Genomic DNA, 18,868 nt, shown 5'->3' with positions numbered 1-18,868 from the left:
CATTGTTATTATCGTATATCGAGCACATATTAACATTCGGTGTCATTCTGCAGCAAGCGACAAAAACACAAGAGAAATAATAAAAAGTAAAACTGGGTATAATTTGTAAATGCACTCCGATTGACAATTATTATTATTATCATAGGCGCCAATCCATTAACATTTCTGAGGGGGGGGGGGAACATTTTTACATCAATGTGGGGGGGGGCTCCGATCGAACAACTAAAAAACTGTATATTTTTGGGAGGGGCTAATGAGATATTAGGGGGCCTGTGATTTTTATATTATAGTACGTTTGAAAAGAGTAAAAACCAATGTATCCGCGTGGGATGTGTAGTTAAGGTTAGATATGGATCTATGTCGGGGAAAGGGCAAGGGGCCGAGGATTCTTCAGAGTGCACACCAACACAGCACACATAAATATTTCCAATTTTTATTTAAAGAAATATTTAATCTCATAATTTGATAGTATATTTTAAAAATAATATCATTTATTCGTACCTATACCTATTTTTTTTTTATTATTATTATTGGTTTATAAGGTTTCAACTTCTGAGGCATTAGGCTACATACAATTTATAATTATGCATTTTTCAATTTATAACTTTGATATAGATATAAAGAAAAATTTAAAGATAGTAGGTACATATTATACCTTTACGTCTTGTTAGTGAAGGATTTTAAAAATGTACAAGATAAATATTTGTGTGGAGTAGGTGGTATACAATATCCAACGCTCTATAAAACAGCGGAATGATGTACTGACCAAAGTTATGAAATAGGCCCGAATCTAACCAGATGCCGAAACCGGAGTCCTTTGACCACGGTGGTCGACGGTCTCAATATCGTTCACGGTATTCTATATTTGCTTTGTACTTGAAAACGAAGGTAGTCACGTGAAAAAAATACTCCCGGATGAACGGTTATTATATCTCGTTAGTTCTGAGCACACCAGTTGTAAAAAACGCTTTGATTTATAAGGCACGGTAAAACCATACAAACAGTATATATTATTAAGGTGCATAACGTCCAGTATGTGTGGCTCTTGTTACAATATATATATATGAGTTTAAGAAAAATTGTTCCTCTAAATTTATGTACATGCGTTTGATTTATTAATATTTTAGTCATTTTTGAACCGATATACATAGTTTATAGCGACTGTGATGATTAAATTATTCCAGTTGGAAAAGGTTGTATTATTGTGCCCTTCTAATATGCCATTTACGACGCATAGCAACTATGGCAGTCCGTAGGTATTAGGTACTGCACATACTTCATAGGTACTCATAGGCGCAACTAGGCGGGAATAGGAGGCTTAGCACCCGAAAAACGTTGCCTTAAATTACGTGAAAAATCGGTTAAGAACGAATGTGCTGCAAGAGTGTTATTCAAATTCGACAATTTTGATTATCAAAATAGATGTTTTCAATATAATATTCATTAAAGAATGACGATAAATTGAAAAAATATAGTTTAAAAGATAGATAGTGGTAAATGTTTTCCGATCAAAATATATTATAATATAAATATTTTATACATACAAATATCAATCTAAGTTTATTTACTATGAGCCACTTACAACTAATACATGCAAACTACAAAGTTAGTAGAGTGGGTACCTACTAGCCGGGTGTATGTGAAATCCCACACATAATAATTAAGAAAAAATATTAAGGCTACAGCCCCTCCGACAAAATTTGGTCATATATATAGTTGCTCCTATGGTCGTAGTGGAAAACTCGACGGCAAGTGTTTGGAAAGTTTGGTAACCCTCTCATCGATTAGTGGTGTCGATCACGAAAACGCGCGCCGTTTGCTTTGATTTAATTAGTGACGAATTTAATGTATATAATGCATGTTGTCGAGTGCATTCGGCAGATGTTGTTGTCTTTGACGGTCGGTTATCATCGAGACACGTCCTCCATCTCAACCTACCCTTTTCCAAACTAGTAAAGACCCACGCTAAAGAGGGGGGAGGGATACGAAAATTCGGGGAACATTCTAAGCCTGGATTGGTCGTGTTGATTTCTTCGCGTTAGACATTTATTTTTTATTCGCAAAAGACGTTCAAGGTACGATAATTATTTCCAAAACGCATATACAACAAAAAGCGTATACAGCTATAATAGCTCCCCTCTCCACCCCCAAAACATTGTTGAAGGTCGAACAGATATCGTTTTGTTCGAAGATTGTTGTTATTTTAATGTGTATAATTTATTACGAGAACGTAAGTTGGACCGTAACAATTAAATTTGCGGTAAAAAATATATATACGTATATGTAATTTCCCGAAACATTTACAAAAGACGATTATAAATTTTGCAAGTGCAATTTATATGATTGCCGGGGAGCACAACAGTTGGCCGGGACCGACTTCGCGTTCTATACAAATAGACAATGCCAATCGATTGAAATAACATCGACCTTTATTGTTTGTTCGTCCTCACCAGAAGACTCGTTTTACTGTTTATAAAATAGGTCACTATAACCTTATATCGTCTTAATAAATTTATAACTGAATTACCAAGTTTTCCACACAAGGATGAGATAGGTTTTTTTTTTAACATCGTCGACCCTATAAAATATTTTTTGCTTTATAATATTATTTCGTAATTTCTAAATGTAATAGAGAAACAACACTATAGCATATATTTTTAACGCGTTGTTTATGCCGTCAGAGATCCCTCGAACCATTCAAGTTGAACGTAGTCGTTTTATTGGTTTTAGTATATAAAAGCATTATGAAGTCATTTTGTTTTCCTCTATGGACTATGACTCATATTTGTCCGTTATCTACATCAATATAATATAGACTTTACATTCGCGAATCTTCGGAGTAAGTATCATATTCTACATATTTACCATTACTCTACACTCGTGTGGAAAATATTTCGATTTGAAATATAATATTATGACGACGCATTAAACATTAGGTACCTATTGAAATTTATCGTATTATTCCGTCCACTAAACGATTAAATAGTTTTGCGCATTCAACGGCGTTGGTATTTGAACTCGAAACATTCATCACTGCAGATCTCGTATTTCCGACTTATTCGTCCCACTTGTTCTGTAAAGAACTTCGTTCTACAAGAGTTATGTACATATACTTCGCGAATTTCACTTTAAATATTGTCTGATCTCAAAACACACCGCCGAACGCCGATACAGCCACCGCGTGTTTCTTATACGTTTGACGTTGAGATTTCTTTTATTGTTCGCTTACTTTTCAGGGAATTGTATCGTAAAGTTTTGGTTATTATTTTGTTTTTATATAAACGTTCGGCAAACGTTTTAATATAGGTACGAAAACAAAGACCAACTATTCAACGTATTCAAAAAATAAATAAATGTAAACACACGTTGCTCTCGCTAGATTTTGCGCAAAGGAGTGCTGGCATCTGTTTGGAGTGAAAAGATTGTTTTATTTTTTTTTTCCTATACATAATACACTGTTATCACAGATTTTCTGATTATTCTGAATTTAACATAATAATATTATTATTATTATTATTGCAGTGTCTCCGTGTCGCGTTGCAGTCCAACCACGTCAAAAAATAGTGCATTCTACGCGAGTATAGGAATATCCAACAGGATAACTTCAGATTATTCGTATTTACACCAAACTGCAAGGACAAATAATATTCCTTTCCGTCGAACTGTTCGCGCATAAAATAATTCAGTTGCGTGTGTTGTACAATATTGCAATGTCGAATGGATTACAATAATAATAATAATATTTAAATCACAACATTTTTGCGTGGTTTTTTTATTCTTTAAATCCGATACCACGTGTGCAAATGTTGATCATTTTTCCAAATAAAACGAATACAATGAAACATAATAATGTTGTATCCGTCAAGTGATCATCATTTCCATATTTTCATACGTTTGTCGTTATTAAGTTTCTCGTTATCGATAGTTTTTAGTTTTAATCATTCAATTATTGTATAATGTAGGTATATTTTCCGAAGCATTCGATCTCGATTTAATTGCTATACAGGAGTTACATTTGTTGACGAATATTTATATTTTTACAAAATCGAAACTACTAAAACTAAAATATTTGTAAATACTGTTTTCATTGTTCAGAATTTATTATGTGTGTAAAAAACTTTGCGATTGAATCGCGTTTCTATTTTTTAATTCCATAAATTTGAATATTATATTATACAGTACATTTTTGTTGTAATTAATTTTTAAAAAAAAACCAATTTTATACCTGCTGATAAAAAATTTATGCATATGTAATTTTGTTTTTAGCTAACACAATTACATTTTGAGCGGAAAAAATCAATTTACACACCTCAATTAATTTCATTGTTAATCAATAAAAAACAAAACTATATTATAACCGTGCGAGACTTTGATATCATAAACAACGTGTCCACAGTGATATCGTAAGCATATTATCATATATCTTGTGTAGTCCTGTTGTCTATGACCGGTCGAACCACACACGACTTCCAAATATTATCATTGTTTAATCGCAGATAACGTCACACGTTCTGCGACGGAAATTAAATTGCTTTATTTCAGCACGCTTTTAACGTACCTATTTATTTCGTTGTGAAATCAGATAAATTATGCATTTTTTTTTGTTTTACTTTAGTACCCGAAAAAGGATGGTTTCATTTTCAGAAATAAAACCGTATATCAAACATGTTTATACTTGTGCGTTGCATATAGTTTATTCGAGTACGATAAAATATTAATGGGTACGAAACCTCTTACTGGTATTACAACGATTGTTTTATTTAGTTTCTAAACTGTGTATCCGTATCGCCGTATCGGGAAACTGATTTATCAGCTATTTCACAAAGAGATTTGGAGGCATAGAAACCGAACGCTTTTCCCCGGCGTATAATTCATTGCATTTTTTTTTTTTTTTTTTATCATACACAAATAATCGCGGCTGGAACATACTACCTATTATCTCGAAGCGTTGAAACAATACAAGGCGGATATAGAATTTCGATCACGTTTACCTACTACACTACTTTGCTCAGTTTAACGTAGGTGAAAATAATTTAAACTCGAAATTCAGACAATAGATTTAATTTAATTCAACTGAAGTACAACACGAGATTTTTTTAACTGTCAATAACTATATTTATATTTAATTATTTACCATAGTGTAAAACTATATTTTTGGTAAGTATAAAAGCATATTTAGTAATCAGTCCATTCGTTTTAACGTTTCGAATGTACGTCTCAAAATATGACAAGAGACGTGCAACTTGGTTTTATACCACAGATTTGTGTACCAACAGAGTTGTCTGAGAAAACTTGTCATTAAAATCACATTTAGATATACGTTTATTTAATCAATATGATATGTCTACTAACTTAATACGTTTATGTTCTAGTAATATATATATATATATAATATTACTAATATAGGTATAAGGTACATCATACATGCCTATTGTACGAATATAATATAATGTATCTGATGCTCAGTTTTTAACTATTTCAATTTCCATACACATAATGTTCATTTTTTTTTTTTTTTTTTAATATTTTTACTATAAACAATTGAAATGTAAGCGTTTTTATTTTTTTGTGTCAACATTCAGGAAATGGAAAATTCGAAAATTCGATATTACAACAATACGCATTTTTTACGTCGTAATGCGTAATGCATGATTATATATATTATTATACATTATGACCTTTGTACAATAATATGTTAAAGGTGATTTTGGATACAATTTTTCAATAATGTTTTAATGTCTGTGAAACTATATTGGAATATAATTTGTTTATTATGACGAAATGCGGGTAAGGTAAGGCCATCGACAAAATAATTTAAAATCGAAAATTTAATATTTAGCTAACAAATTAGGATTTCACTTATCTTGAATATTATTTATCATGCTTATTTATGTCTTTTTTCTTTTTAATTAAAAAATAAAAATAAAAATATTCCTAGTTTTTTAATTCGACGTGCTCTCGGGGATATTTGTCCGATTAGTCAAAAACTGTCAGACGCCGTGTATTCTTTATCAAACTTGTCAACAGTTAAATGATTTATTTGTTACCTTGTATTTTTGGTGGATACATCTACACGATTGGCCTTTTATTACACAACTCGTTGTTGATTAATTACAATTTAATCAAGTCGGTTATATAATGGTGACGAACCCGGAAATAATTGAACAGTGTAATGAAATTATTATTGTATGGCTATAATTGAGTGATTTGAGTTTCGTAAATTTATCATTTGTATGGAATGCTGGTAATCTTGAAGTTTAAGATGTGGTCATCCTATTATTTCTTTAGAAAGCTTATTTTGTTGTAGTGGGTCATACTATTAATAACGTGTCGAGATTATTATTGTGCTCCCAGGAAAATAATACAATATAACGTGTTTTATTCTTATTCGATTCCAACAAATGTCATACTAACTATTCGAATAAATAACACAACGATATCGTTAAAAAAAAATCCCACGTCAAACCAATACATTTTTAGAAGTTACGAGAAAAAACAAAAAAGTATTATCTATTATCGTATAAATTACATTTAGGTATCTAAACTATACACTGTTATTGATTTTGTTGAATCATTTATAAAATGTGATATTATCGTGTGTTGTGTATTTTTTTTGTTGAATGGACTCATCATTATTGATTCACTTTGATATAATGTACTTTTAAATTATATTTATTAAAAAAAAATTACAATAATAATTATACGAAAACTATTCAATAAATATATTGTATTGTGCCTTTTTTTTAGACTTGAGAGTTGAGATACAAATTATTATTGTTGGACAATATCATAATCATAAATTACAAAATCTACAAATGCACTTAAATATTTTATTATGACCAACTTTCGGTTTTCATGATTTTGACACCATACAAATTAATCGTTATATGTATCTATGTAGTTTTCAATTCTTTACCTAAAGTATTCAATTTGATTATTAACATAATCAATCAACAATAATTAAATATGTAGATAACACTCTTGAGTGTGAAATGTGGTAGGTACTTACTTATTTTATTTTCAAATACGTATCGGAAATGTTCAAAATAAAACCAGCCAAAATCGTTGTATTTCCTATTAGAGTCCAATGCTGAGGAATTATAATTAAATAACAATTTGTAATGACACCTTCCTATACCTGACTACAACTACTGCAATAACGGTTTACACGCATATTTAGTACTAAGTACGAATTAATAATAATTATAACGCACGTTATGAACAATATTAAATACAATTATACCTGTCATCTGTCGGCTCACAACAAGGGGTTCGATATTGTTGCGACACTAATGCAAAGCCAAAGATAGATGGTGCCGTAATTAAAACAATTTACAGCATTGTGTCTAGCTACATAATATTATTATTATTGAACACTGTGTGTATAATACGATGCCAAGTAAAATTTAATCAAGTCCCAAAGTGAATCTAACAATTTGAAAACGTGTAATTAAAAAAACCCGTTGTAACATTTATAATTGATGTGTGGAAAGGGTTTTACAAACAACTTCTCTGCAATAATTGTCAACGCAGTTGATTTTATTATAACTTATAAGCTTCCATTGTCGACATGGTGTTCCCGATATTATTTTTTTGCCGTGTTCGCGTTGGAATCGATCGGCCAGTGAACTATACCGTATAATTGAAAATTATTCATACAATTCGTGCAAAACTGGAAGTTATAAATCGTTGGTACATCACACCTAACAATCTATAACGAATAAATAGGTACTATTCGTTAACTAATATTAAAACAATTTTGAAATATTTAAACAAATATTAACAAATACTTTTTTCACGTATATGATATTTTTATAATTATAAACACAATACATATTCCGTTTTTGGATTGGCGAGGTTGGAAAACAATTATTGTATTATCATTTAAATATGAAATCATTTTTAGGAGTAGAAATGTGACCAGGAAAAAAGTTTATTGGCAACATACCGCATACGTCATACGCTCATTTATGAAAAATTAAACAACGACTATGATATACGTAGCTACAACGCCTATCCAAAATTCTATATTATTATTATTACGTAATTATTTAAATAATAAAAATGTAAATGATACGTAGAAAACAGATCAGATGACAGTATACTAATGCATTTAGTTTTATTATTATTAAAATATAATATATACATCGACCATTTTTAAGTTCTGTAACAGTTCGCGACACTACTTAAATTAGTTTTAATAACTATTGTTGCATTAAACACTGAAAACCCAGAGTAATAGCTTATCTTAAAAATGTTAACAAATCTGAAAATTTATTAAAGAAAAAAATTAAAAATAAACATTTAAAACAAAAACAATATTGTCCCTTCAAACTAACCTAACCATAACTACATATTGTACAAAAAGAAATTCAAACAAATATATTGTCATAAAAATTAAAAACTTATTCAAACTTGTACCCTTATAAAAAAAGTTTGACAAACGATGCATAGTATTTTTAAATTTATAGAAAAAAAAACATTAAAAAATGCGTAACTTTGTTATAAGCTTTCAATTTATTTCAAATAAAAATTGCAAATATTTGAATAACTATATATTATAAATTAAAAATTATATTTGCCCCAAAAAACTTCGAATTTTTTTTAAAACTTTTTTTGCATTTATGTGATATTGTTTTAAACAATTTATAAAAATAAAAACTATTGAGAGGTGTACTTACAATTTTTTTAATCATAATAAATATGTACCAATATCGATTTTGTTGAATATGGGTATGTCGAAATTTCACAATGGATTTATTATGTATTTGGTAATTACACATTGTGTTTAAGAGGTACACTGATGATAATATCAAAAGAAGAACATTTTGATTGATACTCTAATTTTCCATTTAAAAGATATATTGCTACCGAATGCCTAGTTGTTGTATTAATCCAAATCTAATATCATGTTTGGGTATATTAATGTAACACTAAAATTACCTAAATAACATTTTTATACCAGCAAGTGGTTTTTGACAGTATAATATCTTAAACTATAAAATAAAATATTACTGTTTCATATAAATATTGTCCATTCTAACATCGGTTAATTTATTTTAAAAATAATGTATTTCATATCCATTAATTGATCTTCTTTGGATATTTTATTTTTAATACCTTTCAACAGCAATATATGTCATCAAATATTTATTTTGGTTTAGCCTAAATCTACTTTTAGTTTGAACAAATCAAGTAATTGTATTTTTTTTTTATTATATTTTTTATAAAATGTTATTTCTTTGACTAACAATTTATTTAATAAGTTAAAGGAATATATAAGAGGATAGGTACGCTGTCGTTACAAATAGAGCTCCCGTTCTCAAGAATTATTGTAAATAAATAACATTCATTGCAAATCGTTTGATGCTATTTCACTAGTTCTCAATATTATACTTACCACAATAGTTACAAATTTTTATTTTATTATATTACTGTTATGCGTACCTATATCACTGCAATGAAAACATATAGTTACACATTTAGTTGTTAAGTTCGTGTACGCATACCGTAAAAATTGTACAAAGAAATAATTAAATTATGAAATGGATGAAACAAAGTAGGGTTTTATGTAAAAATGTATACAAACAAGCTTACAGGTACAGGTGATAAATAATCGTTTATTTATAATTATGCGAGTACCGTTGACATTATTACATTATTATTATTGTTCACGATATTCTAAAGTACATATTATTATACCATAATATACGTATTCTTATATTTTTGCCGTAAAAGATTAAACGTATTGTGTGTGTACCGTGTAGTAAACCATTATAATCACCTATTAAACTATTGTTTTGAAACTCGTTGTTAGTGTGTCTTTGTTACTGTTAGGTACTTTTAATTCCACAACTAGTTAACATAATTTTAAGCTCACACAGGGTGCCATAAGGTTATTATTTCATTGTTATATAAGATCCTCAATTTAGAATTAAATATCTATGATTTTAAAGAAAAAAAATATTTTTACATGATTCAAAGAGTTGAATATTGATAAAAATGAGTGAATTTTCACAGTGCATAACTGTGATTAAAATTTGAAATAATATTATAAATACCAAACTACCAATTCAATAGAGCGTATTCTATAATTACAAAAAAAAACATCCTGCTGCAGAATATTCTAATCACAAAAAATACTTTAGTTTGATTGGTACAGGGCGTGTTGTATAAATATTTGATCATTATATAAGATTCTCAATTTAGAATTAAATATCTACGATTTTAAAGAAAAAATATATTTTTACATAATTCAAAGTGTTGAATATCAATAAAAATGAGTGAATTTTCACAGTGCATAACTGTGATTAAAATTTAAATAAATATTATAAATACTACCAATTCCAAAAAAATACGTCAGTTTGATTGGTACAGGACGTGTTGTATAAGTATTTAAATACTTATACATAATTATGATATTGTGATATCTGTTTCTAAAACAATGACAAATCGCCCAAGCTACAAAAATGTTTGTAATAACAGAGTTCGGAAGACACGTGAGTTTAAATTTGTTTGTTGATTTCGTCGAACGCGAGAAAAAGCTTCGTAAAAAAAAATCTACCCCCTCGAGGCTTCAAAGTATCAACAACACTTGCGTGGTTTCCAATCGATATATTGGGTTACTCGATATTATTTTTTTTTAAGAACTCTCTTTCCGTCATAAAAGAAAAAACCGTTTGCAGACAAAGATAATATAAAAAGCGTTTTAAATGGGCCACTTATCAGAACCGTACAAAAACACTTTGTTTTTCGAAACCTTGAGAAAAAAACAAGACAAAATAAACGATGATGATGCGTTGCGTTTAAGAAATTATCATCGCGAGCCTATTGCACCGACGCGGTCGACACGACGTCCACTACAACTGCGATAGTTACCTACGTTACCGCGACCAGAGTAGGCACTCTCAAACCTTATTAGGTATAAAGTGTCAAGTGTCCGACAGCCGAAATATCGGAGTCGCAGACGACCCGCCGAATACAATATGCGACAAACACAATAATAATTATAATATTACATTATACAATACATTGTAATATCGTGTTATAGCTGATATTACACGTATGATAATGATAATGTTATTATCGTATCACCGCTGTGCCCGTCGTCGTCTTCGTATGCGTAGTTAAATTCTGTTGGCGGGACGTGTATAATATAATATTATAATATACGCGAAGACCTACCTATTACGACAGTGTGGTGGATGATTATAACCACGACAACAACAACAATAATAATAATAATAATAATAATGATAATCGTGATGGACACATTATTCCGGAGAAGAGCTGCACAACGTCTGCGTGCGAGTCCTTCGCGAAATATGATCATATACATTATATAATATAATATGTATGACGTATAATGTATGTATACGATATATATATATATATATAGATATAGTTACAGCAGTTATACGTGGCTTTGACAGTTTGCCGAGTTGGCACAATACAATGCACGTGGGGGCCGTCGGACTGGAGTCTTGGACTCGGGTCTGTGGTGGGTCTGGGGTGATTGTGACGGGGTTGGCAACGGGGGTAGTAGTGCGGGTTGTTTCGGATATACCTATATATATATATATATACGATACGCGACGTCTTGGGCAGGACGACTGCTCGTCATATTGCGGCAGCGAAATACGAAATGTCGATTTATATTAATTTCGGCCGTCGTTGTATATTATACGCGATTGCCGTACGCCCCGGGCCTCCAGAAACTCACACCCCCCCCCTCCCCGCCACGCCAACCACCGGAATCCGGGAGGGTTAAATTGTCTCAAGGAAAACAATACGGTTGAACCATAAAATATATATAATATACACAATACACATTATACGCCGCCAACGCGGTGGAAGAGACGCCGAATTCGAATGAGCGATAGCGTGACCGACAATGCGCGAATACGTAGGGTGACGGTTTTCAGAGTGACCACAACAACGATGTTGTGGTCGCACAGGTGTAAGTAATAACAACGGCATATACCACGATTGGCGTGGGCGGTAACCATAGGATTTCCAATACCCGTGGCAAAACAGCCCTTGGTGGGCCTTAGTGTTCTTACAATCGCGGTCTCGTTAATTTTTTTTTTTCATAATAATATATACTAGATATGCGAGTGACGTAAATTTACCGGGTAAATAAATTTACCTTAAATTTTATCAATTCTATTTTTACAGGTAAATTATTTTTTTACCCAAAATAAGGTTGTGTGGCCCTTCTAATCAAATGCAACCCAAAACGCCTATCCCGAATCGTAGAGAGATATATTTTTTATCAACTGATAATAAATACCAATAGTTATTATACCAATCATATTTTCTGTTTTTTCGACACTATATATAAGTAAAAGTTAAAAGTAAATAAATATAGATGTTTTTACTTTTGAACATAAAAAAATAAAGGAAATGCTGTGGTAATTTTAATTATTTATTAATTGTATTATGAATAATTAAATATTTAAATATATACTGATACAGAACAATAGATCCATTTTTAGTTCTTTATTGTTATTATTAGAAGAAACTAAATTCGTCAAGAATACAACAATAGAAATAACAATCGTATTTACTAACAAAAGAGGTACCTCTAAGATGTTTTATTATTTTACTTTAGATTCTATTTTATAATTTTTATCACTTTAATGGTAAATTTACCGATATTTTTTTTTACGTAAATTCTCCATCTCTGATTTATACACACCGACAAATTTACAGAATGCAAATATTAAATCAGAAAATCAATATTGAACAAAATAATAAAATAATTAATACAACGACACCCACTGAATACTAAGGGTTCCCACCATTACCCATATTATGCGATTTAATTTTAATACACATCACATTGAAAATAAATATAAAAAAAAATATTAATAATGTTTGTACACAAAAAACTATTGATTAATGATCCAGTAAAAAAATAGTACTTAACTAAACATTTTTTTATTTTTTAGATATAAGGAGAAAGTAAAGTTTGAAAGTTGATAGTGACCCACTAAGAGTCTTTCATCGTAGCTACTATAGCATCCAGGCCTACTAGTATACTACAACACACGTCTTGGAAAACATTTTCGTGACTTTTGATCGTATACGTCGGTTTTTTTTTCATTGAAAGCTACATAATAATATTATCTCAACTGCGAATAGGCTCATCTTTATTTTTTCTCTGTCATATCGATCGCATATACTGCCTTCTATATACCGTAAAGTTATGACTGTAAAACGTCAAAAACATTATCGACCGCGTTACGGCGATATCGCGCCACGCAGTTGTTTAAATTCTAAAAAAACCTCATCGAACATATTAAAATAATGATAATTTTAGAATAAAATATGATTATCGCGCACAACTAACGATACCTAGCTAGGTACCGAAAACACGCGACCGAATTCAAAATTAAAATATATTACCTATTCTACGATATTGATACAGAATTTTATGTTAAACACAAAATAACATAAACGAAACGCACGCAGATACGACGTAAAACTGTTATTGTAATAATTAAGTTGCACGAATGGATGAGATAATAATATTATGATATATAATATTATTTATGAGCGCAAAGGCAAAATTAAAGTAAATACGACTCGCGTCAGAGTCAGACGAGTGAAGGCGAGCCGTCAGTGTAGGTAAGAGTATACATCGTGGGGTGGTGCAGAAATAATATAATACAATATAATAATGGTCGTGACGGGGGTGACTTTTGATTTTCGGACGTCAACCTATAGGCAATCGAAAATATTAGAAAATTTTCAATTTTGTTTTTTTACGAACGTGCACGGTGGAAAACGTTCGGAATTTCTGTCCTCGATAAATAACAATAGTTATAATTATCATAACTATTCGAAATTCATAGATCGGAGGAGTTGGTATCGCGGTGATGCGACGAGTGTGTTTAAGAACAAAATAAAACGAAACTATTTCGTGACCTAACATCGCGTTTGACCATTTGAAACATTAGATTCTTGAAACGAGCCCCAGAGTGCTATATCAAAATACTCGGTTATCAACGATTTCAGAAATAGTTTTTGTTCGGACATTTTAAAATAAAAACGATGGGTGGCCCGTTTAAGTCAATAACGTTTTATCAAATCAGAGGAAATCGTGAAATAGACTTGAGGGAGATAAAAATCACGAACATACATTGCTCTATATCTAAATTATAGAAACAACCACAACGCCCTATATTTTGTCGGTGTGTGCTAATAATAATGATATAATATAGGTAAAAATATAATAATCTGCTTGCGAATAATTTGATAAGGTTTTTCAGTTGTTTTATGTTCCAGTCGCAGGGAGTGCCTACATACGATAATAATATTATTATGTAGGTAATAGGTATGTGAGTGTACATAGGTAATCGATAGGACCATGAATTATTAATTTTAATCAGTGTTTTCATAAACGAGTAGAGTTTGATACGTAAGTCGTTTTGACGAAGGTCTAATTATAAAAAACAGAAATCCCATACATTTTTATTTTATGTGTATATAATAATTAATTTATCTCCCTCGACCTCCCTCAGCTCGGCCAAGCTCTCCTCTCTCTCTCTCTCACCTTCTCTCGTTATTCTGTGCTAGCAATGTAAAAAATTTAATAAAACATCGGGTTGACCTGAAAAAAGATGAAAAAAAGATGAAAAAAAACCACTAAAACCAAGAACCGCTCAAACTTCAAATTATATGGTACGGTCAACGAGCGCGACGTTAGGTCGAGTCTTGTAAATAATTCCTCGCTAAATTATCAACTATACCGGATTTATGGAGCATAATATTATATTAATAGATCGTTTTATTTATTCGCCACCTAGTTACGGCGTAAGTTACTAATAATTATTATTGTTTATCGATCCGTCAACGTACTACTGTGATAACTGATAATATTATTACGCTAATCGCTGTGTTAAACGATCCACACTATAAAAAACACTGTAATTATATAGGTACACAGTATAGATGGTATTTCGTATATTCGGAACGAGAGGCCGTCGTTGCAATACTATAACACGAATGCCGAATGTTCCAAATCGTAATTATAAAATATTAATAATTATCTATCACTGCAGTTAGCTACCTTTTATTATTTAACCTCTTCCCACCCTCGTGATGTCCGATATTATATTATCGACTTAATATATATATATATATTTTTTTTTAATAACGATACAAAAATTATTACATTATACTCGGTTGGTAATTTTCATCTGTCCAAATGGTTTAAGTTTTTTGAACTCTTCAAAGTTTCAAAGTGTAATATTAATAAGGACGAATAATATTACTACACGACAATAATAATTATAATATTGGTACGCCATTTTGTTTCTCGTCATCTATAAGTTCATAAAAAATAATATGCGGGTGTCCCGTATACATCTGCCACCAGCTTTTGCTGTTTTTATGTTACCAAACACTACTAAATATGTGGAAAAAGTCTAGAATTCGTCAGGGAAACGCCCAAAAATTGGAAAATATTCGAATAAAAAAAATATATATATTTGAGAACAATACGGTCTGGCAGAGCCAGTCACAAACAGCGCTTTCGGTTAGACACACACTCCACCCTGCACATGCACACACAGTTTTGAGCTTACTGAGCCGCACACACGACACAACAACACAGCGCGCGTATCGATTTCAATAATAATTCAATTAATTTTAATGTTCAACTGAAATCATTTCTGTCCGACTGTGATTTTCAGACGATCGTCGACATGCCGCCGTGAGCGAACGGTCTGTGCGCGTGTGGCGGCCGGACCGGAAACGGTCGGACGATGTAGCCGGTGGCCCGGAAACAGCGGCGACGGCGACGGCGGAAGTCGCAGACGTGCGGAGGAGGAGGAGGAGGAGGAGAAGAAGAGATCCCGAAGAGATCGGTGATAGCAAAATGTTCGCGGCGGCGGCTGCGGCTGCAGCGGCGGTCAACGATACGACTGAGGCGGCGACAACCGCGGCGACCGCGACCACGGTGGCCGCGACGACGGCGTCCGACGCTCTGGCCACGGTGGCCGCGATTGGAGCGACCGCGATTTCCGGTGGCGCCGTGGACGGATTTCTCGACAACCTGGCCGACGAGGCGTGGTTCTGCGCGTACGTGGCCAAGTGCGCGGCCATGTGCTTCATAGTGGTGGCCGCGCTGTTCGGCAACCTGCTGGTTATGGTGAGTGTGATGCGTCACCGCAAGCTGCGCGTCATCACCAACTACTTCGTCGTGTCTCTGGCCCTGGCCGACATGCTGGTGGCCATATTCGCCATGTGCTTCAACGCCAGCTTCGAGCTGACCGGCCGCTGGCTGTTCGGCCGGTTCATGTGCGACGTCTGGAACTCGATGGACGTGTACTTCTCCACCGTGTCCATACTTCACCTGTGCTGCATCAGCGTGGACAGGTACTACGCCATCGTCCAGCCCCTGGACTACCCGCTGATCATGACCAAGTCCCGGACGGTGGTCATGCTGGCGTCCGTGTGGGTGTCGCCCGTGCTCATATCGTTCGCGCCGATATTCGCCGGCTGGTACACGACCGCCGCGCACGACCGCGACAGGGCCCGTCACCCGGACGTGTGCGCGTTCGTCGTCAACAAGCAGTACGCTGTCGTGTCTTCCAGCGTGTCGTTCTGGGTGCCGGGCGTCATCATGCTGTTCACGTACTACCGCATCTACCAGGAGGCCGACCGACAGGAGCGAATGCTCTACAGGTGCGTACCACTCGCTTACACCATACTCTAGTGCAGGGGGTCTTCAACCCGTGGCCCACCTTATCTTCATTTGAGCCCCGCTAATACGTTACTTAAGTATATAGCTTGTATTTTATAATAACTCGTTTTTATCACGAATGCGGTTTTTTTATAAACAATAGGTGGCCCTCCCTTCCAAGCCCTCTGCCGTTTTGAAGTGTATTTTACAATTTTTTAACAACCATAGTGCTATTTATCAGAATATAAATATATTATAATATAATTTCATTATTATAATTTTTTTTCTCACTTCTCTTTTGTTTTTAAAGATAAGTACTCTTGCTCTACGATGCGAAGTACTACCTCAGTGCGTAGAGCAATATTTCTAGTAGTATTCCGCTATTATAATACCTGTAATCTCTATTATGTTTGAGACTTATCATTTGACCGAATTTCAGCTGAGTGCTGCAAACTAGCTATATTCACATTTATGTTACTAAGAAAATGTTATAATATTTATGAATTATGTACAACAAGTGTTTTGGGTATCCATCTGTATAGTATTTCATTTTAGATTTTTTTTTCGATTAATTTAAAAACAAATACATTTTCGTCGACGGTCGAGGTTTATAAATGTGTGCACGCAATTCGAAAATTGAAAGTACTACTCTTTTGTTTAGTCGTACTTCTTATAGTTAATACTATACGATTACGTGTTAATATAAGACACGGAAGGTGAGTGCTAGTTGTGTTTGTCGAGCCAGAGAAGGATTTAGCGAGAGAACTGCGTGTGTACAGTATTTTCAACACAAGTTTAGACAGTTTCGTATAATTATTGCTATTACAAAAACAAAAAACAAAAACACCACTGCGCTAGACAGTGCGATCAGAAAATATACCTATGTACACATTAATATATTATATTATTAACCACGTGTTTACATAATATTTTTATTTACCTAATTCGTTTTTAACAATGTAGATACCTATACTAAATATGGCGTATAGTACCCGCGAGTTATAATTCAAATTAATGTACATTAGTTCCGATATAATGTTGTACGTAAGATATTAAAATATATGGTAATGTTTCTAATGTGTCCAACTTGCAATTTGTTCATATTGGTACATTATAAAGTTTATAATAATAACACCTACCTACTAATATAATAATATACTATATAACGGTTGGCAAACGTTTAGTTTTATCTTCCGCAAAAACTTTCGAAAACACAAAATAAATCCGATGTATTTATTATAATGCATTATTTATTTATTAATTTATTTACGCCCGGCAGGGTTAAAATACGAAGTTAATCAGTTTAAAAAAATACTATAGTTTAACAAAATTACACAATTTTACAGTATACAATTCTACATGGCATATTATAATGCAATTATATTATACCCCAACAGCCGAACAACATCAAATGTAATCAACATTTACAAGAGATGTTATAAAATTTAAAAAAAAAATTAAATAATAATCATAATATTAATTTACCTCACAAAATCTGCTGTTCAAAATCGTTCTTATGTAATACATCGAGGTTAGGTGATACCATCATAATATATCACCACACATCATCCGATATCAGTCTTATAATTAAAAATCATTAACTCACCTAGTCATTTATTGACAAAATTCTATCAGCACACTGCTAAAGTAAAATAATATTTCAGAACAAACTATGATTTCTAACTGTTGTATACATTTATATGATGGTAATTTTTCTTTTTTTTAATCGATTTTTTTGAAATTGTTACATAAACGGTACACATATAAATTTGGAGTTGTATAAACTGCAAATGTAGTTGAAGTCAATGCCAAACACATTTTCTCGTCGATTTTAGCTCAGAACTTCAGGACGGTTGTTTTTATATTATCATATTGTTCACACTAACATTTTAACGTAAACTCTTCTTGGAAGTTGGAATTAATACAACAGAAGATTTCGTTCGAAATTAATATTATTTCAGTCGTTCCTTTTTGTTATCTAATGTTATTTAACATAATTTAAGTGTGTTGTTTGTAATATGAAATTTAATATTTCCAACTACAAAAAAAGATAAAAGAACACCCTATGAAGGTTGAATTGAACTCTATTTTCATGATTAATTTTACAAACAAACAAAAAATCATGGTGATATAACAGCATACAATTTAAGCTTAATAACTGTTATGAATTTAACC

At 32.3% G+C, this 18,868-nt stretch overlaps 1 protein-coding gene across 1 annotated transcript in view; it reads left to right on the top strand.

Annotated features, from left to right (window-relative positions):
- Positions 1–18,868, top strand: part of LOC132951861 (octopamine receptor beta-1R-like) — a 119,166-nt gene that overhangs the window by 38,231 nt on the left and 62,067 nt on the right. Inside the window, exon 2 of the mRNA XM_061023878.1 lies at positions 15,702–16,695. Within this exon, the coding sequence (XP_060879861.1) occupies positions 15,887–16,695 (809 nt within the window). The 5' untranslated portion in view covers positions 15,702–15,886. The remainder of the gene's footprint in view (positions 1–15,701; positions 16,696–18,868) is intronic.

Source organism: Metopolophium dirhodum, chromosome 9 (assembly GCF_019925205.1).
Source record: "Metopolophium dirhodum isolate CAU chromosome 9, ASM1992520v1, whole genome shotgun sequence".
In the NCBI taxonomy this organism is placed as follows: Eukaryota; Metazoa; Arthropoda; class Insecta; order Hemiptera; family Aphididae; genus Metopolophium; species Metopolophium dirhodum.
Note: the sequence above shows the minus strand (reverse complement) of the source record. Positions and strands in the feature narration are given on the sequence as shown.